At 36.3% G+C, this 25,624-nt stretch overlaps 6 protein-coding genes across 10 annotated transcripts; 3 read left to right on the top strand and 3 right to left on the bottom strand.

The window, feature by feature from the left end:
* Window positions 1–2,573: 2,573 nt before the first annotated feature.
* LOC114363289 (thiamine transporter 2-like) lies at window positions 2,574–10,055 on the top strand. Of its 3 annotated transcripts, none has more exons than XM_028318971.1 (8): window positions 2,574–2,640; window positions 2,762–3,212; window positions 4,471–4,601; window positions 5,505–5,649; window positions 6,222–6,361; window positions 6,650–6,835; window positions 8,195–8,412; window positions 8,829–10,055. In XM_028318971.1, the coding sequence occupies exons 2-8, from the start codon at window positions 2,978–2,980 to the stop codon at window positions 9,064–9,066; spliced, it is 1,293 nt and encodes a 430-aa protein (XP_028174772.1). In that variant the 5' UTR covers window positions 2,574–2,640; window positions 2,762–2,977; the 3' UTR covers window positions 9,067–10,055. The 3 variants fall into 3 exon arrangements, 2 of the variants coding, with proteins under 2 accessions (XP_028174772.1, XP_028174771.1); XM_028318970.1 differs by having other exon boundaries at window positions 2,575–2,663; XR_003656767.1 differs by lacking the exon at window positions 2,574–2,640 and having other exon boundaries at window positions 2,770–3,212; window positions 8,195–8,605; window positions 8,829–9,069.
* A 542-nt stretch (window positions 10,056–10,597) lies between these two features.
* LOC114363297 (single-pass membrane and coiled-coil domain-containing protein 4 homolog) lies at window positions 10,598–11,014 on the bottom strand. Its single transcript, XM_028318979.1, has one exon. It carries the CDS (start codon window positions 11,005–11,007, stop codon window positions 10,825–10,827), a length of 183 nt encoding a protein of 60 aa, XP_028174780.1. The 5' UTR covers window positions 11,008–11,014; the 3' UTR covers window positions 10,598–10,824.
* Window positions 11,015–12,305: 1,291 nt separating this feature from the next.
* Window positions 12,306–14,266, bottom strand: LOC114363309 (phospholipid phosphatase 6). 3 transcript variants are annotated; one of them, XM_028318996.1, is made up of 5 exons: window positions 14,171–14,266; window positions 13,993–14,071; window positions 13,464–13,610; window positions 13,139–13,238; window positions 12,306–13,058 (listed from the first exon to the last, which is right to left on the bottom strand). In XM_028318996.1, the coding sequence occupies exons 2-5, from the start codon at window positions 13,999–14,001 to the stop codon at window positions 12,664–12,666; spliced, it is 651 nt and encodes a 216-aa protein (XP_028174797.1). In that variant the 5' UTR covers window positions 14,002–14,071; window positions 14,171–14,266; the 3' UTR covers window positions 12,306–12,663. The 3 variants fall into 3 exon arrangements, with proteins under 3 accessions (XP_028174797.1, XP_028174798.1, XP_028174796.1); XM_028318997.1 differs by lacking the exon at window positions 13,993–14,071 and having other exon boundaries at window positions 14,171–14,264; XM_028318995.1 differs by having other exon boundaries at window positions 13,993–14,178.
* A 995-nt stretch (window positions 14,267–15,261) lies between these two features.
* On the top strand, window positions 15,262–16,238 carry LOC114363312 (uncharacterized). The gene is made up of 3 exons (XM_028319000.1): window positions 15,262–15,521; window positions 15,647–15,817; window positions 15,948–16,238. Exons 1-3 carry the CDS (start codon window positions 15,378–15,380, stop codon window positions 16,086–16,088), a joined length of 456 nt encoding a protein of 151 aa, XP_028174801.1. The 5' UTR covers window positions 15,262–15,377; the 3' UTR covers window positions 16,089–16,238.
* Window positions 16,239–17,515: 1,277 nt separating this feature from the next.
* On the top strand, window positions 17,516–19,348 carry RpL10Ab (ribosomal protein L10Ab). The gene is made up of 5 exons (XM_028318991.1): window positions 17,516–17,626; window positions 17,774–17,929; window positions 18,273–18,428; window positions 18,685–18,850; window positions 19,153–19,348. The coding sequence occupies exons 1-5, from the start codon at window positions 17,622–17,624 to the stop codon at window positions 19,321–19,323; spliced, it is 654 nt and encodes a 217-aa protein (XP_028174792.1). The 5' UTR covers window positions 17,516–17,621; the 3' UTR covers window positions 19,324–19,348.
* Window positions 19,349–20,211: 863 nt separating this feature from the next.
* On the bottom strand, window positions 20,212–24,436 carry Fancd2 (Fanconi anemia complementation group D2). The gene has a single exon (XM_028318980.1). It carries the CDS (start codon window positions 24,303–24,305, stop codon window positions 20,250–20,252), a length of 4,056 nt encoding a protein of 1,351 aa, XP_028174781.1. The 5' UTR covers window positions 24,306–24,436; the 3' UTR covers window positions 20,212–20,249.
* Window positions 24,437–25,624: the final 1,188 nt, after the last annotated feature.

Here is a 25,624-nt window from a genome sequence, read left to right as displayed (position 1 = left end):
AGAAGTGCCTTAGAATTTTGATGATCGGTGAGTCAGTCAGTCAGTCAGTCAGTCAGTCAGTCAGTCAGTGAGTGACAAAATTAAGAAACTTTGACCCGTTATAATTCTTAAACTACTGGTTCAAATTGAATGAAATTTGAAATATACCGTGTCTTTACAATGCCTGCATAGCTAATGAAAATTCAGCCTTCTAGTTTTATCCACAACGAAGTTACAGGCGGTCGAAAATGGCCTGAATTGCTTCGAGAAAAGAATGGTACGGCCGTGCCGCTTTTTTGCTCGACTTGGTGGGGGCACTGCTGTGCCCCCAGATAGACAAACCAAGATGGTGTAAATTGGACCTTGGTTCCCGAGCATAACACCCGCTCGGAAGGAAGCACTAACATCTAGCTTCCTTATTGTGGTTGAGCATCATATCCCACAATGATATCAAATTTCTGACTTCACCATACCATTTTTTTTTAAACATTAATGTATTTTTATTCAGAACAACAAACTATTACATAAATTAGTTATTAAAAAAGGAAAATAAAAGTTAAAATCGAATCTTAATTTCGAACTCCTCCTATGTTCTTCTGATTAATTTCGTTGCGGGTCCAATGACAGTTTAACTTTCCCCCGGGACAAACTTGACCTTCATTGGTTGGGTTTTTGTGGCGGTCAAGCTGTAGATCCTGGCTACACAGGAGTTGCAGTGGTGGTAACGAGAGGTGGGAATAGTCCCGTGACATTGACAAAAAAGTTAATGATTGTCATTAAAATAAATAAATAATAATAATAAATATCCTTGGACATTTTACACTGCGCTTCTAGTCTTAAGCAAAGCTTGTACTATGGGTACTAGACAACGGATATAAACATACTTAAATACTTTTTTTTTTGTAAATACATACTTATTATACATAGAAAACACCCAGTCCAATACAAACAAATATGTTCATGCACACAAGTTTGTACTGTGCGGGAATCGAACCCGCTGNAAAAACTTAAAATCCGTGTAAATATGCGAGAAATGGGTCAAGCCCCAAATTTAAAGTATTTTCACCGATAAAATTATCCATAGATTACGCCCTTAAAGTTTGATCACTACATGCCCGGACACACTGTATACAGGGTGTTAGGTAAATGGGTATAATTATGAGCCGACACTAGCCCATGTTAACATGGTCATATAAATGGTATGGTGAAGTCAGAAAATTGATATCTTCAATTTAATTATTTTAATTTTTATACAAATCGGAACTTATAAAAATTATTTTGTATGAAAATTTAAAAAAATAAAATGTTGATATCAAATTTCTGACTTCACCATACCATTTATATGACCATGTTATCATGGGCTAGTGTCGGCTCATATACCCATTTACCTAACACCCTGTATAAAAGAAAGTCGTGTTAGTTACTCCACTTATAACTCAAGAATGGCTGAACCGATTTAGCTGAAAATTGTCAGGGAGGTAGTTTAGAGCCAGGAGAAGGACATAGGATACTTTTTATCCCGTTCGAAATAAAAAAAAAAGTCTGCTTATTTATTGCCATTAAGGCGGAACAAAGTTCGCCGGGTCAGCTAGTTAGTGATAAAAACAGAATGTCACTTTTTCGGGTCAAAAAAAACACTGTGCACAGGAGTTGCAGTGGTGGGAATAGTCCCGCCCGTGACATTGGCAAAAAGGTAATGATTGTCATTAAAAAAGAAGAAATCATCGATAGATTTTGACTAATGTTGTCGTGCAACCCTAGAAGTGATTATTTTTTTTCAACAAGGTCACTTGTCACCAGTGTTGCCAGAAGGTTACTTTTGTAACCTTTTAGGTTACTTTTGAACTGCAGTGGTTACTTTTAGGTTACACTAATGAAAAGGTTACTTTTAGGTGATTTTTCAGAAATTGTAGAATCAACTTTTACAGGTTATTCAGTAAAAAATATTAATAGTGACAATTTAAAAATTATGTCATAAAGTGCATTTAAACTTGAATTTGATTTATTATTTGTTAAAAAAAATGAGTTTTAGCGAATGTTTTTCGATAATAAAACGCAAATCCATGAAACGTTTTTATACGACTGGTCACTTTTCGAATTTAGATGATCATTGTATTTGAAGGCACTGGGTCTCTATCAGAAGGAACTCTAGGGGTGGAATCTCCATTGGCGTGGGTTAACGGGCAAGGAGATAATATCTTGGATGGTTGACAACCACTTTTCCTACAATTTAACGTTCCACCAAACTCAACACGCTTTCAAAGATAACCTCGCAGCCGCCTGCTCACACTTGACATGACAAAACTGATTGACAGTTACCTTTTTCTGCGCATCAGTCGGGTGTTACGTTTAGGAATCACAAACCTTCCGCTCTACAGATTTATACAGATAACATAATATTAAGATTGGTACTATTAATCATCAATAATAATTGCAGCATCTGTGTCCGGCGCCGACATATTCATTTTCCATCCATGAACAACCTTACACAATCATCGCTCCGCACCCCCCGGTATAAAGGTTACTTTTTATTCAAAAAGGTTACATTTTTTTATATTACTGGTAATTTCTGACAAGACCCGACTGGCAACACTGCTTGTCACTTGAAATGTCAAAAGAAAATAATAAACACGAGCAAGCAACATCCTAATCACTAATGATGTTAGAATCTTAATAATTTCGTGGTAAAGACATAAATTAATATTATCACAAAGGATTCGGAATGCTACCATTACAATAATCAAAGAGTATTGAAGTTAATATAAGTTTTGTCTCTTTATAGGTTAGAATATAGCAGACAATATTCTGCTTATGTAAGTTTTTACGGAGAACTTACCTGCGGTCGTGTCATCTGAGCTATGTTGAAAATTTTTAAGCGAACGCGTGCCGGTGCTCTCCATCGCACAGTCGGCAAACGGGTCATCAGCCTTGCACACGGGCGCGAAGTTGAATTGTCACGAGGAAACTTTTTTTGCGTGTTTTCCATTGATTTCATAACATGAAAGCGTGGCTGAGAATAAGTCTGATATTGTGCCTCTTCGGCACTTTACGCGAAATTCGACCTTCGGAACCGTTCGTCACAGAGTTCCTTCTGGGAGAATGGCGGAATATTACCGAAGAACAGTTGAACCAGCAAGTGTACCCTGTAGGAACCTACTCGTACTTAGCACAACTCGTCGTTATATTCTTGATCACAGACTTCTTGAGGTTTAAACCTGTGATAATTCTATCAGGTGAGTACATCTTTTTTCTTTTGGTTAAAAAACTTCTTAAGTAACATACATAATGGTTAAAAAACTTTATAACTGAAATAATTTTTATAACCTTTTAACTTCAAGGTTACTGCAAAAATTTAAATAAGTATAGATCTTATTGGAATGATATTATTGTTTCCATTCCTATCTTAAATTAATTCTTGAATAGATTATAAATAATGATAAATGTCCACTTTATCTGCAGACATAATAAAGATAACCTGCATTGAAAATAAAATTTAAAATGGCTTCATAGTTTCTGTATCCCAGTTGGGTTCAATTGCCAATCATCGCAAGGTCAAGACTATATTGAATATCTACATTTATACTATCATCACATACATAGGTTTTGTTGTGTGTGAGAGATATTGCATACAGAAAAAGTACATTGTATTTAGCATTGCGATAAAAATATTAATTACCTACATTTGCATTTGTCAGAAAAGTTAAGTATTGAATTATAATTTCTAATCACTAGTCAATGTTTATAATAATTATACCCTTAGCTTATCAACATATCACAAATCAGATAAGTTTCTAAATACATAAAATCTGCTGTAAATTAAATATGTAGGTAGGTACATAAAATCCAAAATATTCTGGGTAATGTATGCATCATTCAATCAAATAAACTAAAATCTTACTGTAATTTCCTTCCTAGTTTTATCTTTATTATCTTAACATAAACGAGACAAAGAGCTGACTCAAATCTTAATCTTAATGCCTATTATCTGAGTTTATTAAACAAGATTACTACATTATTTTACTGACTATTCCTTATGCCTGAACTTCTAACAGTTTTGTCTGGTGACTTTACTGTGGTTACTTGTGGTGGTTTACTTCTATGGTGAATACATTCAATGAGAGATGAAAGAGACCCATTTAAGATTTTCAGGATAATTCTTTTTCTGAAAAACGACAGTAATAAAACCAAAGTAAATACAAATGAGTAGGTCATCTTCATAGAAACGCACCGAGCGCGGTTTGTATGTGAGCGCGCCAATACGTATGCGGCGCGCACGCACACACTGACAAAATTCGGCGCAACTCCCCGCTAATCCACGCTAAATTTTGTCAGTGTGTGCGTGAGCGCCGTGAACTCATTTGTATTTACTCTGATAGAACTGAGGCTATGTCTGACCTCAATCTTTGCTTTTTTAGTAAATTCTACCTATAAGCATACATTCTTAATGTAAAACTTACAAGCTGTTGAAAAATTTGTGCTTGAATATTTCAGGTTTAAGTGGTATATCAGTGTATGCAGTTTTGCTATGGACATCCAGCTTAGAATGGCTTCAAGTATCCCAATTTTTATATGGGATGTACATGGCTACAGAGGTGGCATACCTCACATACATTTATGCAAAGGTACGTATTTGCATTGTGTATGAACAATATGATGCTAGATAACATTTGTCATGGTAATCTAAATGATAAAGGAACTTGACCCTGAAGTTACTTTGGTTAGATATTTTTAGGAACAACAGTTTGAAAAGATTTTTTAAATGATTCATTCAATCCAATGATCAAATTGTATACTCTTCCTAATTGACAGCACATTTGAATAGACATTTTTGTTGCTGAGCACCTTCATGGGTGTCTAATATCTATACATAATATTAATTCTATTACATACAGATTAATCATCATAATTTCAGCCATTGAACGTCCACTACTGAACACAGCTTAGGCCTCCCCCAATGATTTACATGTTGATCGATTGGTAGCGGCCTGCGTCCAGCGCCTTCCTGCCACCTTTATGAAGTCGTCGGTCCACCTTGTGGGTGGGCGTCCCACACTGCACACAAGCACAAACACAAAGCTCAACCGAAACACGATGTGTTCCACTAATGTCTTAGGCACTGTTTCCAGTAAAGCGGAGAGCCTTTCCCCTCCGCCGCACCAATCATGGTTGTATGGTTTGTAGGGCCATACATTTATCTTAGTAGAGTTGAAGTTAGTTGAAGTAGAGTTGAAGAGCACGTCGAGAAGAAAAGATCTCCAAAGTTTAAAGTTTATATTGTAGTGAAATACTGACAGAGTTATCGTGGCAAATCTTTTCTTGAGTAGTAGTGTTACGTGGGATGGTTGTTGACGTACTGAGTAATAAAGAAAAATACTTAAAATAGTAACTAACGCGCGCCCAGAAAGTGGGACGCAAACGTAAGCGTAAAAGTAAGTGCAATGTACGATGGCTTGCCCGTACAATGGTATACCACTATTCTCCGCTTTAGTGGAATCTAGGCCTTACTATCATTTTCTGTCTTACAGGTAGACTCCTCCAAATACGCGCGGGTGTCATCCTACACCCGCATAGCTGCGCTGACCGGCCGCTTCGTGTCCGGAGTCAGCTCGCAACTGCTCACACATTTCCAGCTAATGGACTTTCGGGACCTCAACTACATCACTTTCACAGGTCAGTTTCTTTCGAAGTATTCAGTAAAGGTCACGTAAAACGCAGCGTGAGATATCCACCCACAGGGTGGACCGACGACCTTATAAGGGAAGCAGGTAGACGCTGGATGCAGGCTACTACCAACCGAGCAATATGGAAATCCTTGGGGGAGGCCTATATTCAGCAGTCGACAATGGACGTCCTGTGTCTTAATGATGGTCAGTAAATACTTAACAGTTAATTAGGAAGCAGGTTGTAGGTTAATAATATCGAATGAATTTCTAGTAAAGTAATCGGAAACTTACTATTTAGCAGAAGTAGAGCAACCAGCGCCGCGGCGGCTCTTTATTTTTTTTTTTTTTTTTTTTTTATGTGATAGGAGGCAAACGAGCAGACGGATCACCTGATGGTAAGTGATTACCGTCGCCCATAGACACCCGCAGACCCAGGGGCGTTACTCTATTGATAATGTTTTAACTCTTTAGTCTTTATATCAAAACACAGAACTCTTCCATTTCTAAAGATTGCCGACTTCTGCCCTAGATCATTGTCCCAAAACAATAGATTACTAACTTACAAACCATTCTCTGCAGCTCAGATCCTGGCTACGTTCTGGGCGTTCTGGCTGCCGCCAGTCCAATACAGCATCTACTTCCATCGGAGAGGTTCTGTGGCACACGCCGCACGGATCAGTATGACAACAGAGAAACATCAGCAAAACTCACCTAATAAGGTATGATTTAAAAAAACTTAGTCAAAAGCTATTCAATTTATAACAATGAATTAAATACCACTGTTCTTCGGTCTCATTCACTCTAGCTTACTTTATCAAATTGTATTCTTATGCCACAACTCGCCTTCGCCAATTAATTTACAAGCAACGCCATCTCTTGGCGGCACAGGAAAGTACTCTTCAATGAAACACCAAAGCTGCGTTGTATTTGCAAACACAGCTCTAAAAATATATTCTATCAATGGGTTATGTTACGTTTGTTATAAAAATCATAACACTTAATTTCAGAAACAATTCCGCAAGAACCTACTAGAAGCGTCGAGTCTGATAATCAAGCACGCTCGCTCGGCCTACACGCGGCCCAAGGTGCTTGCGTGGTCAGCGCTATACGCGGCGTCGTTAGCGCTCTTCGTCCAAGCGCAGACCTACGTCCAACTGCTGTGGAAGTTCATACAAGATGAGAGTGATAACCCTGTAAGTCAATATTAAGCTTCAGTGGGCTGAGTGTGAGTTCTAGTGAGCGCGTTTAAAAAATGTATGAAGATTTTAGTTTTTGAAAGTTTCCCGCTAGGGGCGCTGTACAATCCGTCATACATTTAATGTCATTTTTTGACGCACAAACACAAAACTCACCTAATAAGGTATGATTCACACTCAGTCACAAACTCACACTCAGCCCTCTGCAGACCCCTCCGCAGACCAAGAGCTAAGTTAGTTTGGCTTAGTAGCAGTTTCCCAAAGTTGTGTGCAAACTGCAAACTATTACAACCACTATGGACAACATAACTTTATCTTAGTTCTTGGTCCAATAGAATATAGTATGTTGAACGCTAATCTCATAATCACAATCGTAATAATGATCTACTTAATTATTTTCATTGTGAGATGCATACTATTGTACTAATCTCATTGCCTGTGGGTTAGTGGTACCTCAGAAAATAAGATTTTTAGTAAACTAACAAAAACATGATCCTATTTTCAACTACAGGCTGTTATTTAGGGACTCAACTGGCATAATCATTAATCAGCCTCTTGATTGAGGTTTTAAAATATACTAACACGATTTTATAGGACAAAATAATAGTCCGCTCACGCGTCTTCGAGATATGGTTATTGCAGAGACGGTGTCAATAAAACTTTATTAGCATATAACGCGAAAAGTAGAAAAAGATAGTAATCTTAGTCACCGCTACAATGCAAATGCTATAAACAATACTTATCTGTCTAGAAAAAACTGCATAAAGATTAAATTGAGACATTTGTTTATCAATGGATAAACAAATGTCTCAATTTAATCTTTATGCAAATACCTACTATGATGAGTATGAAGTGTGAAAAAAAAAATTTTGTAAACAAAAAACATACAAAAGTTAAATATTTACCAACTAGATAAATCTCAGAAAAACGCGATACATTTTTATTTACATTGTTTTTTCTAGACAGATAAGTATTGTTTATAGCATTTGCATTGTAGCGGTGACTAAGATTACTATCTTTTTCTACTTTTCGCGTTATATGCTAATAAAGTTTTATTGACACCGTCTCTGCAATAATGTCCCATTGGACATGGAGTTGGACTATGATTACTTAAATCTTTATCCAATTTTAAAACATGCTTTGAAAGTGCTATTTTTCCGCTAGCATATAAAAACATGTCTGACAGTAGGTTTTATATGAATGTATAAACTTGACCTTCACTGGTTGGGTTTTTATTGGAAATCAAGCTGTAGATCCTGGCTACACAGTTGTTGCAGCGGTAGGAAGGAGAGGTGGGAATAGTCCCATAAGAGTGATTACAACTTTTCTTAAATCTCAAACAAGTATTCCTTCCAGGTGACCTACAACGGTGCAGTGGAAGCGGCTCAAACGCTACTAGGCGCGGGCGGCGCACTTGCTGCCTCTACGCTATCCCACGCGTGGCTGCCCGCGCCCGCCGCCGCTATACAAGCCGCCGCCATGTTTGCAGCAGCGTACGTGGCTAATGTATACGTGTCGTATGTCGGATACATCGTCATGGGCATGATGTTCCATTACACCATCACTTTGGCTAGGTGAGTTGAACTTTGAAATGCTGTATTCTAAAACACCTTGTTGTACGTTATACCACGCGTGGCTGCCCGCGCCCGCCGCCGCTATACAAGCCGCCGCCATGTTTGCAGCAGCGTACGTGGCTAATGTATACGTGTCGTATGTCGGATACATCGTCATGGGCATGATGTTCCATTACACTATCACTTTGGCCAGGTTAGTTAAAAAATAATATCAGTCAGTCCATTTTGTCTGTCAATAGTCAAGCATAGATACTTTCTTGAATTTGATTTCAAATTTAGAGCAATAACAGAGTAGATTAGTTTCACTCGAGTCGTTTCAGAATACAGTGCATAGAAAACGCGTCAAAAATCCTTACCGGTAGAATATATGAGATTCAAAATACTGATAATAAATACTTAAAATGTTTTCCTTCCAGCGCCAAAATAGCCGGCCAACTGACCGACGAGAGCTGTTTTGGGCTAATTTTCGGCATCAACACACTTTTCGGCACGGGATTGCAAGCGTTGCTGACGCTTACTCTGGTGCAATCGCTGACACTGCCCATCGCAGATCAGTACCTCGTGCTCAGCGTAATGTGGCTCATACTGGCGCTAATGTGGCTATTGGGCTGGCTGTTCGCTCGCCAGTCGGCATCTACTATCGATAATCGGTAGTCCATGCCATATCAATCGATAGTATTAACCGGTAGCGCGACAGCGAATCTACTTCAATACACATCTCTGTTTCGCCGATAGAATACATCGGAGCAGTATTATCGATAATATATCATCGCGGCGTTTACTTCACTATGTTATGCCTATTATGTTGAAGTAAATGCTATGTATTAGAGATTCAAAGATTTATTCACAGAGATAGTGTGGTACCAAAGTGGTTTTTATAATAAAGAAAAGTGCTGCTTATCTCACCAGCACAGCTGGCATATTAGTCAATTTAAATAATATAAATGAACAAAACTACTTAATCAAAGCAAAGCTATATACAATGACAGATACTAACAACACACAATTATGACTTCTCTTTTTACAAAACTGCACAGTGGCCTGAAACAAAGATAAAGTCTACAAGTAGATTTAAGTATGCACAGTGCCATTTTTAAACACTTTATCAAATCATAGTGAGATAATCCATTGGTTAGACTTACATAGTTGTGCATTTAATTTTTACTTAAATTAATTGTAAGCTTGTCAGTTACATTTCAACTATGATATTATGGAACCACCACATCAAAACTAGTCCTATGTTTTGACAAATATTTTCGAAAACTACATGTAGCATGTCATTTAGGTTGAAAGGTTATTTTAGAATTAATAAATATTAAAGTACTTCATATTCATTTAGTATTATTGAGGTCTGGAAAGAATAAAGATTATTTAATAAAAATGTATAGCTTTAATTATTAAAGTAGTAGTAATCCAGCTACTAATACTATAGTGACCAATATTTGTAACTTTTCCATTTATGTACAATACTTAGGCTTTTATGTATTGTTATACCACTTAAACACTGATTAACAGTAATTAAACCAAGTTTACTTTTGTATGTTGTTGTCTATTGTTGGATTCTAAAATATGTTGGAACACAATATGCATACTACTGTAGTTTTGTAAAAAAATATTGTTCGTTAGATTTCCTTTAATGTTAAATGCAAAGTACTTATGTTTGTAAAAAAAATAGATATAAGGTAAAAGTCCATGTACTTAAGTATTTCTATTATTTTAATTGTTCTATTTGACCAATAAACAAGATAAACCTATATTTATGTGACTTATTTACTACACTGTACACTGCAATCTATTGGTAGTACAATGTTTACCTGATGTCATGCCCTGAGTGCCCAAGCAACTGCACTCAGGAGGATTTGATGAGTGCTACTGACAACGCCACTCTTGTGGCGGAGTTTTGGGCTGACACTGTGTAGGTTTGTTGTCGACACGAAAAGAAGAAGAATGTTTATATCAGTTTTGACAATTTATACACTACAGTATTTTTAGTGTATAAACACTTCATAAAGATCTTCCTATCTTTTTATGTTTATTAACAGAAGGAATTAAATTAACTACCAAAGTTAACTCAAATGCCATTACATTAATACAATTTATTAGTTAAAGGTAATAAAAGACATTTTATGTAGGTATATAAATATATTTATAATCTATTATTTACATTCAATTTGATATGTTACTATGATGGAATGTTGTATATGTATAGGTAAAAATTTGCATTTAAATAAAATCTGACATGCAAGATATACTACCTATTGAAGAATCATATCAAAGATAGTCATGTTCTGGTACATTCCTTTACCATTCTGCATCAGAATCAGTTCACAACCTTATACTTAAATATTTCCCAGTTTTAGTCCTTATCAAATGTTTTAATAATTTATACTAAAAAGCCTGAAATTATCTGTGTTATGCATATTGCATCGAGGTTGGTCTGGTTTTGAAATACACGTATGTACAGATGAGTAAGAAAATAACTCCAAAAGTTGGTAAAACTATCGTGTTGATTTGCTGTCGCATTTTAGCGAATTCTTGTTTCCTCTCTCGTTTCTGTTTGGCTGTTTCCTTGACTGCTCCTTTTAGCTTTCTCATGGTTGAACTGTAAAAACCCATTAAACTTAGAATATGTGCCACGTTAGCCACGTACGAATAGTATTATCATACGCGAATGTGTAAAATATTTGTTGTAAAATAAAACATCAATTTACCTCAAAGCCGAAACGCCGCAAAGAAACTGTTAACAATAAGCGTTAATTAATGTAATTTGTGACTTAATAATTACTCAATTTCATGTATTTTTTTCATTAATTCGAAATAAACACATCTGTGATAAACACAAACCACTGAAGACCATCCACGTCAACTGTCAAATTCGATTATTTTACCGTGCCGTTTAAATGTCAATTTTTCTGTCACCTGTCAATTAAATTCCATGGAGGGGTGTAAATATAATGGAGACAAGATTCGCACCATTGAAGCCATTAGGTATTAGAGATGAAACGGATAGTTGTTTGGCCGGATACCGGATATCCGGCCAGCTGCTAGGCCGGATAGCCGGATATCCGGCGGCCGGATAGTTGGCCCATTGTCTCGTTGCATGTCGTGACGAGTTTAGCGCCGCACAGGTGCTTCAAACGCGATCTGTGGGTCTATTAGTAGACTAGACTAGTCACACTTTTCGATAATCAAATCCGTCCGAATAGAATGTCAGATTTTGCCACTTGTCTAGGGGGCAGATCAATTCGGGCGATTTCGGTTGCTATCGTGAGTGTGTGATTGAATAGCGAAAATTAAATTAGTTTACTTGCTGCGTAATCTGACTGAATTGCAGCATGTCATCAGACCATCAGTTAAAAAAAGATCGCCTTTTCATTTGGCAATATTTCGACATTAACAGATATTTACTATTTATGTATTCATCATTAGAGTGAATAGCTCAGAAAAAGAAAAAGTTTTTTGAAAGGCCCTTAATATAGCTTTTTTGTAACTTTTGGACTTTAAATAAAAGCCGTCATTATTATAAGCCATTTTATTAATATTTACCTCAAAGATTAATGTATTCAATTTTATTAATAGGAAATTATCGTATATTTTTAATATCCGGTATCCGGCCGGATAGTGAGTTACTATCCGGTATCCGGCCGGATAGTAAATTTAGGATATCCGGCCTACCGGATAGTTACCGGATATCCGTTTCATCTCTATTAGGTATACAGAATAATAATAAAGACAATCTAATAATCTTATTTTCTATTTATACAATAAGGTCATAAAGTCCATTAAGTATGTAAGGATAATATTTCTAGTTTCAACTATATTACTTTATGATTTCTAGCTTTGAAGTTTATTAGTGAGACTCCTACTCCTATAAATAAAACAGTATAATAATAATGCACAATAAAATATTTTATTCATATAATTAAATACATAACTATGTTATCAAACAAATTACAATCGTCAGATATATTAATTACAGTATGAAGCAACAAATAACGTTAAATATGACTAGGGAACTAACTGTTTTGTTTTATATTAATAGGATCAAACACTTATAATTTACTGGGGTTTTAACAATACTAAAGTTAGCTTCCAAATGCAATAACAGAAGTTAAGTATTATTTAAAGGTACAACATAATTACACTCTTAGATTTAAGACACTGCATTGAACTTTTTTATAAGTTATCAAACATAATGCTCATTTCATTCATTTTCATTTCATTTCAATGTAAAGTGCTTTTGTACTAAATCTAAACGTGAAATTCTCCTCCATCGCGTTTCTCATCAGAAAGTGAGGCCAAAATGCTTGAAGATGTGCTCTGAGAGAACCATACTATGCACATTACAAGTCCTTCTAAAATGCCTATTCCAAAGCCACCCAGTACATCCAGAATATAATGCCTCTCCAGCAGAATTCTGGACAACGCCACAGACGTGACCCAAGCAAGAAGAGGGGGGTAGAATATGAACGAAATGGGATCCTGGTACATCAGAATAAATGCAATCAACGTGGCCCTGCTAGCATGTCCGGAGGGAAATGAATATTTGTCGGGCCCTATTTCTGTGAGTTTGTTCATTGGGACCGGTCTTCGTCTTCTCACAAACGCTTTAATGACTGCGATGACTATGATATCTAGAATTAATGCTGTAACAAAGGAAATCAAGACATTAGACATGTTCCTTCAAAAAAAATATTGTACAGACTAGAATCTACATTTTACTTACCAATTAACATATTGACTTGTATTTGATAAAGCTCTTTGTTATTGAATAACCAAATAAATGAGAGCCATCCAGCCAGCCAGACAATGCCATGGCAGGAGACCTAAAAAGAGACAAAAACATGTTTGTTATTTTGCATGAACTGTTCTAACACAGTAAGAAAATTGTTTTACATTCTTTGAAATGAAGTATAACTGTTACAGTGCCTTTCATTTAATCATTGTACTTTAGATAAGAAAGTCATTTCAGACTACAGATGAGTAACTAGCATTATCAGTTACATAGGTACTATGTATGTAGTCATAAAAATATGTATGGATCTATGTACCTCCAAAAGTTTTGCATGATTACGAAGTGATCGTAACGGAGATGTCTTCAGGGCCATTTCCACAAACTTCTTGGTGACTTGAACGTCATATCTCAGGATATTTTGTAACATTTTCGGCACCTGCCTCTTTTCTTCAGATACACCAAGCTGAAAATGAAAAATAAATAGATTATTTTGGAAACACATTATTTTAGGTTATTTACACAAAGTTTCAGTTCTTTCACCAAGATGCTAGTTTACAATCTGTGTTTAAATAATAGGAGGTAAAAAAAGGCTAACAATGGCAACAACAAGACAAGTTAGAGGTCATGATGACTGCATTTCTATTTATAAAGTGGTACCTATTGTACTTTTTAATCATTTATCTTCTCTTCTCATGAATCAACATAGTTTATTAATGTGCAGTTTGCAAATTAAAAGCTCCTCAATGAATGTGATATATTAGTATGTTTTAAATAATGATAAAATCATCACTAAAGCCGGTTTAAAGTTTCTAATACGACTACATATTAATATGAACATGCCTTACCATATCCATTACGAAGGAATGAAAAGAATTTTGTACAAAAGTGTGCAAGCAATTGTGTAAACGTAGGATGAGTAATGATCTACAAAACAATAGGAAACAAACAAGAAAATTTATCAGTTCACAAAAACCATTCGAAATTAGTCTTAGCAACTAAAATAAACGTAAATGCTTCGCTCACTTCTTGGAAAATTATATTGTAACGTAACAATATTTAAACAAATTAATTGTGTGAGACGTTTTACTTCTCGAAAATTACAATATTTTTTCGGTTCGGTAGTCGGTATAATTAGAAAGAGACAGAGTTTAATAGTGTGTTTAGATAAATATTATTGGTGGCAACTAATTGGACAGATTACTACAACCATTCTTATTGGCTGTAGTTGGATTAAAACGATTTCTATTGGTCAGTTTTCTCTGGACACAGCTGACCTGACAGCAGTCGTAAATTGACAGATCCTGTCAACTGTCAACGTAGTGGGCAGTCCGAAATGCACTAAAAGCTTTGTGATAATAAATGTTCGAAACGTTGAATCTAATCTATAGTCTGGTCCGGGAGCACGTAGAATTTTGTCCAATGACCCCAAGCTACCCATCCTTATCACTCGCTCGTAATTATATTGCTGTCGCGACTGTGCAAGACGGGCGGCCGCCCGTCTTGCACAGTCGCGCAAGTGTCGCGCAGTGCGCAATTAACTGAATACGTTTACGAAGCACTTAATACGCTTATTACGTGTAGTTTTAAGAGCTCTATGAAGTATTATAACAATTCTGAATTAAATGTTATTAGTTAAGGAGTGAGAATATTTTTGCATAATTTTGAAGTAAAAAAATAGGTAACTTTGAATTTTTATACCGCGAAAACTACTTTGAATTTTCAAACGGGAGTTTTACTATATATCATGTTTGTATAACTCAGCTCTATACGGTTCATCAAATAAATGAGAATGTCCGATTATACAGTCTCATAACATACTGTGGGCCGCAGTGAGTGTGCGAACGTGACAGCAACATAATTACGCGCGAACGATAAGGATGGATAGCTTGGGGTCATTGGACAAAATTCTACGTGCTCCCGGACCAGACTATAACGATGTTTTGAAAATGTTATAACCGGGGTTAGCATCAGTTAGCATTGGACCAACATTAAGTTCCTTGCATTTTATGATTATTAATTATTTATTTCTACCTACCTTTAAACCAACCTTTATGCATATTAATAAAATCTAAAAAATCCTACTTTTGTCAACAGATGTCATTATTATTTTGTACGAGACATCAAAAGTTAATTGGCACAAACCAAAATTAAAACAATTTTTATTAGTAACGTAGTGTTATTTTCTTGATTACCTAAACAAACTATCGAGGGACCATAATACACAGGTTTCATGGAATTCTTTGGAATAACCTTGTATGGTCCTCAAAACTATATAAAAGATATGCTGAGAGATGAATACCAAGAACCAGATAGAAAAGAAGATGTAAAGCCTCTCATGGAAAAAGTTGAAAGCTATTCCACTATGCCCAAGAAGGTTGGTGGTACCTACCTCAGTTAACCCCAACCATTTGGCTATGTGTGGGGATGGGGAGTGTAAGCCAAAGTCATGGAGACTTTGGCTTACACTTTGCTCCTGCAATATATTTAATTGCCTTTCAGATTCAAAGGCCAGATGTCGACACAATACGGGTGATTGACTTGTACATCGGCAGAGTAAACGGTTTCGCATACGGTTCTTTTCAAAGATTTGTGAAAATGAAGCGAAAAGGAGTCATTAAGCCAACAGGGCCTTCGGACATGTATAGACTTCCACCAGTGTCATCTGTTGACGTAAGTATTGATTATGATCCCCTGATGCATAATTTCTTCACCTCGTTCTTGCACGGACGACGCGTCAAAGATGGTTTATACTGTGAACTTGTGTAGTCGAAATAAAGTGTTATTTTCCGATTTTTTTTAGTATGGATGGTGGCAACATGATCCGGAATTGCAAAAGGTGACATGGCACCACACATATCCGAGGCATCCGCAACCGTCGTCTCCAAACACTTTGATTCTTGATGTAGTTCGGAAGAATAATAAATATGCATCTTTATTCTAAATCTGCTGTGTTGCTGGATGCTGTTGATATAAAGTTCGTTAACTGGATGACCAAGACGCGCACCACATTAATTTCTACTTATATCGATGCATTTTGCCGTCTAAAATTAATGGATGTCATCGTGGTGTGTATCCTCCTAACCCAGCAGCTGTACCTAAACCTATTTATTTTGTAATTGTATACCTACCTCAATAAAAATAGCATATTGTATTTCAAATTTGTATTTTTGGCGGCTTTTACCCGTGGGGGGACATGTTGGGGGGACCACGGGTAAAAGCCGGATTTAGGGATAAAAGATGCGCAAACAGAGCCCCGATTACGGTAACTTTTAACGTTTACAATCCAGACACGCTTCTCGATTCTGCGATACGATTGGTCGTTCAACAGCTATGTTCAACAGCGTACGTCAGCTGTTTTAACCAATCGTATCGCAGAATCGAGAAGCGTGTCTGGATTGTAAACGTTAAAAGTTACCGTAATCGGGGCTCAGATTTAAAAAACCGGCCAAGTGCGTGTCGGACTCACGCACAAAGAGTTACGTAACCATTGATTTATGAAATTAAAATTATTATTTTTTTAATTTAAGTTATTTGTATGAAAGATTACGCGGTAATAAGCGGTTTACGATTTACGAGGTATTAAAAAAAACTAGGCTTACTCGTTCAAAACAATTTTCGTTGGTAGTTTTTATAGTAATGTACCTATTATTTTATCATATGTTTTTTTTTAGATTTTTCATTTTCTTGTTTTAGAAGTTAGGGGGGGACCAACTTTTTTCCACTTTGGAAGCGTCTGTCACGCAAACTAATCGGGTTAGAAAAAAAGTATTTTAGTAACCTCGATATCATTTTTGAAGACCTATCCATAGATAGGTACCCCACACGTGTGTTTGATGAAAAAAAATATTTTGAGTTTCAGTTCTAAGTATGGGGAGCCCCCAATACGACTACTTTGCCTGGCCCATTCCCATTTTATTTGGGGTCGGCCCTCCGCGTCATGCGTCTCCAGGCGGCTCGGTCCTGGGTTGTCTTATCTTACTGTTAACTTTGGGCTTCTTTAAGGTCATGGGATATGGGGAGCCCCTAATATTTATTATTGTGTTTTTAATTTTGCATCAAAATCTTAATGCGGTTCACAGAATACCTACATCAACCTACCAAGTTTCAACAGTATAGCTCTTATAGTTTCGGAAAAAAATGGCTGTGACATACGGACGGACAGACGGACAAACAGACAGACATGACGAATCTAATCTATAAGGGTTCCGTTTTTTGCCATTTGGCTACGGAACCCTAAAAATGTCTTACATCTTTGTACGATTCGCAGTCTTATGGCCTTAAGTCTCATAGCGAGGTTCATATGGTCACCTTTATGGTCAGAAATATTGTGGGGATGGCTAAAAAGTGTATACCCGAGGAGAAAAAAATGTTGTGATGACAATTTTGACAGTTGCTGACTTGTCAGTTGTCATTGTGAAAAAAGCTGTCTTTTACTTCGTTGAATTCACGGTGTTAGGGCGGTGTCGTCGTAAAAATGTCGTAAGTAATCCTCAAATATCTCGTGAATCCTAGTCTAAATTGGCTAATTTTGATTTGATTTAGTTTCATGATGTATTTTGTGCTTGCATTATGTGATAATTTCTAGTAGTTTTCGTTTTATAACCTCACTGTGACATCTTGTTTTAGGTCGAAGGTTTCGCGTGACACGCTCTACGAGTGTGTAAATGCCGTCCTCCAGGCATCAAAGGATAAGAAGCGTAACTTCTTGGAGACTGTAGAGATACAGATCGGTCTGAAGAACTATGACCCGCAGAAGGACAAGCGTTTCTCCGGCACCGTCAAGTATGTTTACCTGGAAAGAGCATATTTGTAGATTTTTACATTTACCATTCATGTCTACAAACATGTATCTGGACAGGGAGTCAGTCAGACTGACGGGACTTTACCCAGAGTCTTTAAATAACGGGTAGGTGGGCTTCGGCTTACCGACTTAGCGTAAAATATCACACGTCTTTGGGTAAGCCATAGATTATAACCATTTTAAGTGTGAAGAAATCCCATAATGATGTTTAAAATTGCATGTATTATCTGTTGATATTGATGACACCCTTTTCTCTGAATATATTATTTGACCAGTTTTGATATTGCCACTTTGATAGAATACTAAATTCGTGGTATTTTCCAGGCTCAAGTACATCCCCAGGCCAAAGATGCAGGTATGCGTGCTGGGTGACCAGCAGCACTGCGACGAGGCCAAACAGTTGAACGTGCCATGCATGGATGCCGAGGCTTTGAAGAAGCTGAACAAAAACAAGAAACTTGTCAAGAAATTGGCAAAGAAGTGAGTTATTCATTTCTCATCTTCGTTTTAAATGTTACCTTCATTACAGTACAAGATAAATAAAATCAACATGAATTGTTTGCAGTCTCATGTAAGATTTCTTTGTTGCCTATGACATTGGCTTACTTGGAATAGTGGAATAAGCCATGACAAAGAATCATTCTGATTGAAATAAGCCATTGCAAGGCAGACTTTCAACATAATATGCATGAGGGTATATTGCAACTTATTAACAGAATAAAATTCATGATTACAGATACGATGCTTTCCTTGCATCAGAATCGCTGATCAAGCAGATCCCCCGTCTTCTGGGTCCTGGTCTCAACAAGGCTGGCAAGTTCCCTGGTCTACTCTCCCACCAGGAATCCATGACCCAGAAGATTGATGAAGTCAAAGCTACCATCAAATTCCAGATGAAGAAGGTAATTAAAATTGGATTGTATGGTCAACAGAATAAAAATCGAATTATTGTTAACTTTACTACTGTACATAATAATATTTACAGAATATGCACTGAATCCATTTTATTCCAAAGTAGTCAACATGACCATTCCTCATTGGTGGTGTTCCATTTTATCACACTCCCCCTCAATGAAATCTTGCTTGCCGCACTGGCAAATTACAAGCGTTTTAAAAAATGCAGTGAACGCGCCGCGTGTCCGTGGCTGCGGCCTTATCCATTGGCCTAATACAAAATTACAACAATTTTTAAAATCTATTCCAGGTACTCTGTCTCTCGGTTGCCGTAGGACACGTCGACATGACCCCCGACGAGCTCGCGCAAAACGTGCACTTGTCGATCAACTTCCTCGTGTCTCTGCTGAAGAAGCACTGGCAGAACGTGAGGTCACTCCACATGAAGTCCACCATGGGCCCACCCCAGAGATTGTACTAGACAGGAATAAATTTGACTTCTAAAACTTCTTTCTTTTATTTATGGTCTTCCAAGTTTACATTCTGAAGTCCTGTTTAAACAGGATGGAATTTTGTAATGCCACCTGGAGGGAAAGTAGTACTCTTAATACTGTAGATAGAAAAATTTCCTGAAAGAAAACATTATTTTTGAAAAGAAAGAGAACTGCATTTAAAAAATTTCGAAAATTCACTACCATACCATACAATTTTCTGTACATAGTTCAAATAATTTAAGATTTTATGGTTTTCCTTTCATTTCATTTATCCTTATACTTAACCCTAACGATCGATGTAATAAAAATACAGGAATTTTTAACAGATTTCAGTTGGTTCGATTCCCGGGTGTGGCAAGGAAATTTTCGGAAATCTTTGAATGCAGTTCTATTTCATTTCAAAAATAAAGGAATGTTTTCTTTCAGGAAAATTTTCTATCTACAGTATTAAGGTACTCTCCCTCCAGGTGGCATTACAAAATTCCACCATGTAGGTATATCCCATTATTTTGCATTGCGGTTCCGCGGGAGACTTAGGATTAGCTGTTTTCCCACCATACATTGTAATTGTTTTGTGAAATCTCTTTACCCATGCAATGCATGCGTGCCCCATTGCCGTCATGGAAATAATATGGGATAGGATATTAAAGCTTGCACTAAGGATCATTTACACACCCAGTTTTTATTTTCACATCTAAGAATTTCCTACTTAAAACGAACTTCGTCGAAGTTAATTGAATCTGCCATCTAAAGTTGATAATTATGTAATTGTAACCTAATTGCGCTATTAATATAAAAATTCGAAGAAACTATGTCACCTATCTACCATACCTACCTACTCATCAAAACTGATAGTTTACAAATAAAACGCAAAGTACGGCATCACAGTTTATTTTAATTAGATAATTATAATTTATACAATATCACTCATACTCTTAGAATCCGGATTAATCATTTCGTCATCACTATCATCGCTGTCGTCATCGTCGGGTAGCTGTTCATCGTTATCTTCAACAGATTCTTCACTTTCAATGCTCTGTTGCGTAGCAATAATTTCTCCGTGTATATCTTTGTTTTTGAGATTACCCATCCAGAAAGCCTCCGAACATTTGTTAGCAGCCAAAGCTGCTTTAACTTTATAAATCAGGGTTTCTAGCAGTTGCCTGATACCAGGAACTTTACTCATTAGCACTTTGTCTTTCTTTAGTCTAGAATGGCAGCACAATGACTGCAAAAATCTTGTGGATTGTTGAAGAATCTTGAGAATTTCCAACACTTCTTCTGTGTCATTTTTCAACTGTATTTCTAGAATGGGAATACCTTGTGATAAAAATAGTTTCAAAACTGGGACAGATTTCTTAAAAAACGCCGATAAGTTGTTCCTGTTTTCTAAAACCTTACAAATGTCCGACATATTTTTAAGAATTATTGCCACATCTTTCCATAGTCCCAAGTGTTCAGAATTAGTCAAGCCCTTGTTCAGACGAGATTTGGTCGATTCGTAAACGGCCGAGCCAAGATTTCTATACAAAACGGGGAAGTTACCTTTGGTAACACATTTGAAAGTAGGTAGCGTATCATTGCGACTCTTCAGATATTTGATTTCATCAGCTAGTTGCAATGTAAGATTTTTAAGGGCCAATATTTCATTGTTCGTGAAATACAGTTCAGCCAGCTTATCAACGCTTTGATTGAAAACCAAGCCTTTCTCTGGAATTCCATCTGATGTCTTCCATTGTATGGATAAGAAGTTTTGAGCCATATCTCGTAAAATTATTAGGATGACTCTATTATCACTGTACTCTTGAATAGTGTTTATCAGTTCTATCAACGACATCGCAGTTGACAAGAGCATACAGTATTTTTCATGTTTTTGAAAATTTTTAGCAGTTGCTAATAGCAAATCTTTTAGAGACACCAGGTTAGCATTTCCATCTATTGATGCTAAAGTTCTTAACGAAGTTTTTAGCAAAGCATTATGATGACTTCTGAATCCGATCCATTTTAAATAAATTGTGAACATGTTGTATATGTACTCCAAACATGTAATATAATCCAAAATTTCTGATGTAAAAATGAATCCACTTTCATTTTGGGTGTTCGTATGCGAGTCTAAATATGAAGTTACAATTGTTAAATGGTCCACCATTTTTGGGAGGACTTTACTAACAAACGTAGCACAGTCCTCAGCTTTTTTAGGGTCATAAATATTTTCTTCAGGTTTGGATAAAAATGTCTTCCTTTTTATCTTTGATAATAAGACAGATTCCAGCTTACTGTTAGTGCACTTTAATAAAAATGTAAGAGATTTGATAGTTAAATTGCTTGCTTCCTCATTTTCATCACCTAGGTCATTATTTAGTAAATGAAGCAGGTTCAAATTTAATTGCCGCAAAGGTAAATTACATATAACATTTAGTTTGTTCTTAACGGTATTATTATTTTGAGTTGCTTGCGATCTTGCTGTTTCAGGTAGCACAGTATCATCTTGTGCTGTTTTCTTTTGAGCTTTAGATTTAGTATTTGGAACTTTCACATTCTGTTTCTTTTCAGCGTGTTCTCCTATGTACTTACTAATGTTAAATATGCAGTTTGGTGGTTTATACGCAATTTTAGTTTTTAATAACACCTCGGCAGTTAGGGTTTCCAAATCTTCAACTTGCATTAGCCTTTTTAATATTTTCGCCTTAAGTGCATCATCATCTTGGGTTGAAAAGGCATTCAACAATTCCCTGAACCAATTTTCACAATGAATTATACAGTCCAGTATGTTGTTGATAGTGGTGTTATCCATATCTTCAACAAGGTCTACATCAAATTGTGGCATTATTACAGGACATCCTAACAAAGCATCTATTGTTGATAATGTTCCATCATGCTGTCTAGAGTGCAGTGTTTGAACTAACTGAAAAAGTGGTGACAATATACCAATGTTGACTGCAATTTTAGGCTGCAATGTTAATCCTGCAATATTAATGGCGATTGTTTCATCCATTTCACTATCTGCGTTAATACAATATTGCATAGATAGTTTTATATCACCAACTCTTTCAACTTCAATGTTATCTACTATAAAGTTTTGCTGCAAGTCATTTGTAACTGCATCAGTTAACCATGATAAGAAGTTTTTATTGATAACACTCGCCGACTCAATTATAGTAGTCAATTCATCATAAAAAAACGCAATCATGTCTGGAAACTGTCTTGTGCTTCTACTTATTAATTCTATGATTTGTGCTGCTTCTCTTAGAGCACCTTCTGCCAAAAAAGTAACAGAACTGTAACTTACATCATCTGGAAAATCTGCAGTTTGGTCATCATCATGATTTGTACTCATTAAAAACTTTACAGCATGTAGTCCAGCTAATATACCTTGTATTTTAATTTTCGGAATGGAACTTCCTAATTCTTTTCTTATAATCATATGAATATCATCCCTGATGACTGAGTTTTCATAGCTGTAAGCAAGACCACACAGCAAATTCATTACTGCTCTAATTTCGTTCAAACTCATGTTGTCCATTCTGTCTAACAGTGACAACATTTGGACACTTTGTGGCTTCAATAAAGACATATCTTTAGATGCAACATTATTCAATATAAGCAGTATACTCAGCACAGCTTGTTGGCAATCTAAACCCAACTGAAGCAATTCTGCTACAATAGTTTGACAAGAATCTTCCAATTTGGAAAACATGAGCATGTATAATCTAGCAGCAAATGTCTCCACAACTGCATCTGCTTTTGTTTTCAATAATGAGTTAGTGAGATTTATTAGATTCTTCAAATTGTCCTTTAATATTGGAACAAACTTATCAAAACACTCTTCTAACAAATCTTCTTTCAAAATATCCAGTTTGATTTGCTTTTTTATTAAGTTTTCAACCTGTCTTTGTTTTTCATCAGAAATGGAGTAGAATATCAAAAGAATTATAAAATCAATTGGCTTGTGATCTGTACTGGTTTTACATGAATTTATTATTTTGAGCCAGGCATTCGCAGTGACCTTGGAATATAACATGGAATTCCTAATAGCTGCAGCAGTCAAAACTTGGCTTGTAGCTATTTCTTGAGGTTTAGCTAACGATGAGGGCCAGTTGAGTGAATTTCTGATGCCCTGGACAGCTTCATAATAAGCTGAATCACTCATGCGCCCTGGCATAAGCAGAAACTTTATAAAATTTGGAAAATATTCACATTTTGTCAATGACATTAAAATGTTGAGGGTTTTCTTTTGCAGTTGCTCATGCTGTTCATCAGACAAACAAAGGTAAGATAGACATTCCAAAATAGCAGGTATGAGGTCTTGATCCTCACTCAGTATCCTACTCAATTCAGAAGCAATATTGTTGTGTTCTTGGTCTCCTACTATGTCTGGGATAGCTGTAATAATTTCTAAGCGGACATTTTTTTCTGTTGCTATATCCAACAGGTCAATTAAATGTAGGGACATTTTATCAGTGTCAGTTATGCAGTCCAATGAAGAAAAACATTTTAATATCATCTGTATCCAAGGTCCACATTTAGATTCTGCTGCCAAATCCACAGCTTTTTTGAAAATATAAGCCATTAATTTGTTTTGCAAAATTGGTACACTAAGCAAAATTTTAAATAGGCTATCACTGATATGGTGGTCTTCAGGGCTATCTTCAACACGCCGAATGATGTTAGGAAACAAATAAAATTTATAAACGTCTAAATCTTGACATTCTTTCTCTAGGTTGGAAATAAATTCTGTAACATTTCTAGGATAGTCGATGTGTTTTTCGAGATTCTTTTTAAGATGACGAATTGTGTGTATTGTTTCTTGATTAATTATGCTCTTATCAGAAGGGCAATTTGTTATCAAACCGCTTTCTTTTAGTGTTATTTGAAAATAAGAATTTGGATGTAGATTTCTCTTCAACTTCTTACTTGGACTTCCAGTACTGCCGGTGAGAACTTGCGATCTTTTTCTTTGAGAGTTCATCTTTGCAGAGTTGTTACCACTTTCTAGGATTAAATCTAACTTTAAGCCTCAACAACAAACAAACAAAATCAAAAAACAACAAGTAGAGGAGGAAAGCCGCCTTTTTTAATTTTTGACCACTGTTTTTGACAATTTTCAGCAAGTTTTGACAAGTTTCGCTTTTTTTTTATTTGTATTGTAGGCTTGTGTGTGCTTGTGCATTCGCCATATCATAGAGCAAGGTAAAATGTAGGGAAACTAATTATTGTTAGAACGAAAATAAGTAGAGATAGTAGAAATATCTAGCAATTTATAAAATATATTTTTAATGTATGCATATTTTAATTACTTTGTGTTTTTTGTAAACAAAGTTACGTTAATGTAGTTATAAATAGGAAATGTGTTTGCTAGAAAGAATAAGAAAAAAAATACTGGAGCTGTGATATTATTGCCAGCAGTTTTTTTTTCTTATGTCAGTTTTGCCAACTCTTGTCTCTTATTGGTCAATTCAAACCAAGACGTTTGATTTGATTGGTAACTATAGTTGGCATAGCTGTCACTGGGGGAAACGTGAGCGTGACGGGCGCGTTTTTTATTGCTAATTTTAAAAACTTTTTATTTACTGATATTACGTGATCAGAAGGGTTTATTTATTTAAATATTACTTATTTCTAGTGTGTGTATATATAGTTTGTGTAGTTTGCTGATATTTAGGTAAGTTTTTTGATATTTTTTTCAACATGAACGAGCCCCCCGATCCTTCGGGGGGTTTCGTCCCTCCGCCAGCCAGTTTTGTTACTGTATCGTCTGAAAAGGAAAATGAATCGGCTAATATGGATACTGATAGTTCTATTAGTTCTTTACAAGCGGCTGTTTCTGAGCATTCCCCTAAAATTTCTGCAAAAAGGCGCCGAAAGCATTCCCGCCATCTTAAAACTTCAGTTGTTGGTTTACCCAAAAAAGACCTCACGAATACCTCGGCTGTATCAACCCCTGCTCAAACTCCAATTAGTGATTCCACTAAAACTAATACAAACCCTGNATAGATGACCCACGCTGAACTGTCCCGCCAAACTCAATGACAGGGGGGCGCTACCATCGTTCAACTATATGGTTTCCAACATGGCAAAAATCTGAACCAGCGATCCGGTATTGACGGTGGCGCCCCACTGTCAATGTCATCGACAGGACAGTCCAGTATTTTGGAACTATACAAATTTTGACACATGCTGCATCTATCCTTATCTGTGTCCAAAATACTGTGGGTCTAGACAAAGTGCAAATTATAATCGCAAACCAGTCGAAAAGTGGTCGAAAAGTCCCTTTTTTGTATGGAGTTT

This window comes from Ostrinia furnacalis, unplaced genomic scaffold (genome assembly GCF_004193835.3).
Source record: "Ostrinia furnacalis isolate ACB-3 unplaced genomic scaffold, ASM419383v2 OfSCF7056, whole genome shotgun sequence".
Taxonomy (NCBI): domain Eukaryota; kingdom Metazoa; phylum Arthropoda; class Insecta; order Lepidoptera; family Crambidae; genus Ostrinia; species Ostrinia furnacalis.
Note: the sequence above shows the minus strand (reverse complement) of the source record. Positions and strands in the feature narration are given on the sequence as shown.

Coding starts and splice junctions, on each gene's coding strand:
- LOC114363289 (XM_028318971.1), top strand. CDS start 2,978: ATGAAAGCGTGGCTGAGAATAAGTCTGATATTGTGCCTCTTCGGCACT. Junction 4,602..5,504: donor TCACATACATTTATGCAAAG/GTACGTATTTGC, acceptor TCTGTCTTACAG/GTAGACTCCTCCAAATACGC. Junction 8,413..8,828: donor TACACCATCACTTTGGCTAG/GTGAGTTGAACT, acceptor TTTTCCTTCCAG/CGCCAAAATAGCCGGCCAAC.
- LOC114363297 (XM_028318979.1), bottom strand. CDS start 11,007: ATGAGAAAGCTAAAAGGAGCAGTCAAGGAAACAGCCAAACAGAAACGA.
- LOC114363309 (XM_028318996.1), bottom strand. Junction 13,239..13,463: donor ATCATGCAAAACTTTTGGAG/GTACATAGATCC, acceptor GTCTCTTTTTAG/GTCTCCTGCCATGGCATTGT. Junction 13,059..13,138: donor ACAAGTCAATATGTTAATTG/GTAAGTAAAATG, acceptor CCTTTGTTACAG/CATTAATTCTAGATATCATA.
- LOC114363312 (XM_028319000.1), top strand. CDS start 15,378: ATGGAATTCTTTGGAATAACCTTGTATGGTCCTCAAAACTATATAAAA. Junction 15,522..15,646: donor ATTCCACTATGCCCAAGAAG/GTTGGTGGTACC, acceptor ATTGCCTTTCAG/ATTCAAAGGCCAGATGTCGA. Junction 15,818..15,947: donor CACCAGTGTCATCTGTTGAC/GTAAGTATTGAT, acceptor GATTTTTTTTAG/TATGGATGGTGGCAACATGA.
- RpL10Ab (XM_028318991.1), top strand. Junction 17,930..18,272: donor CGTTTCTCCGGCACCGTCAA/GTATGTTTACCT, acceptor GGTATTTTCCAG/GCTCAAGTACATCCCCAGGC. Junction 18,851..19,152: donor TCAAATTCCAGATGAAGAAG/GTAATTAAAATT, acceptor AATCTATTCCAG/GTACTCTGTCTCTCGGTTGC.
- Fancd2 (XM_028318980.1), bottom strand. CDS start 24,305: ATGAACTCTCAAAGAAAAAGATCGCAAGTTCTCACCGGCAGTACTGGA.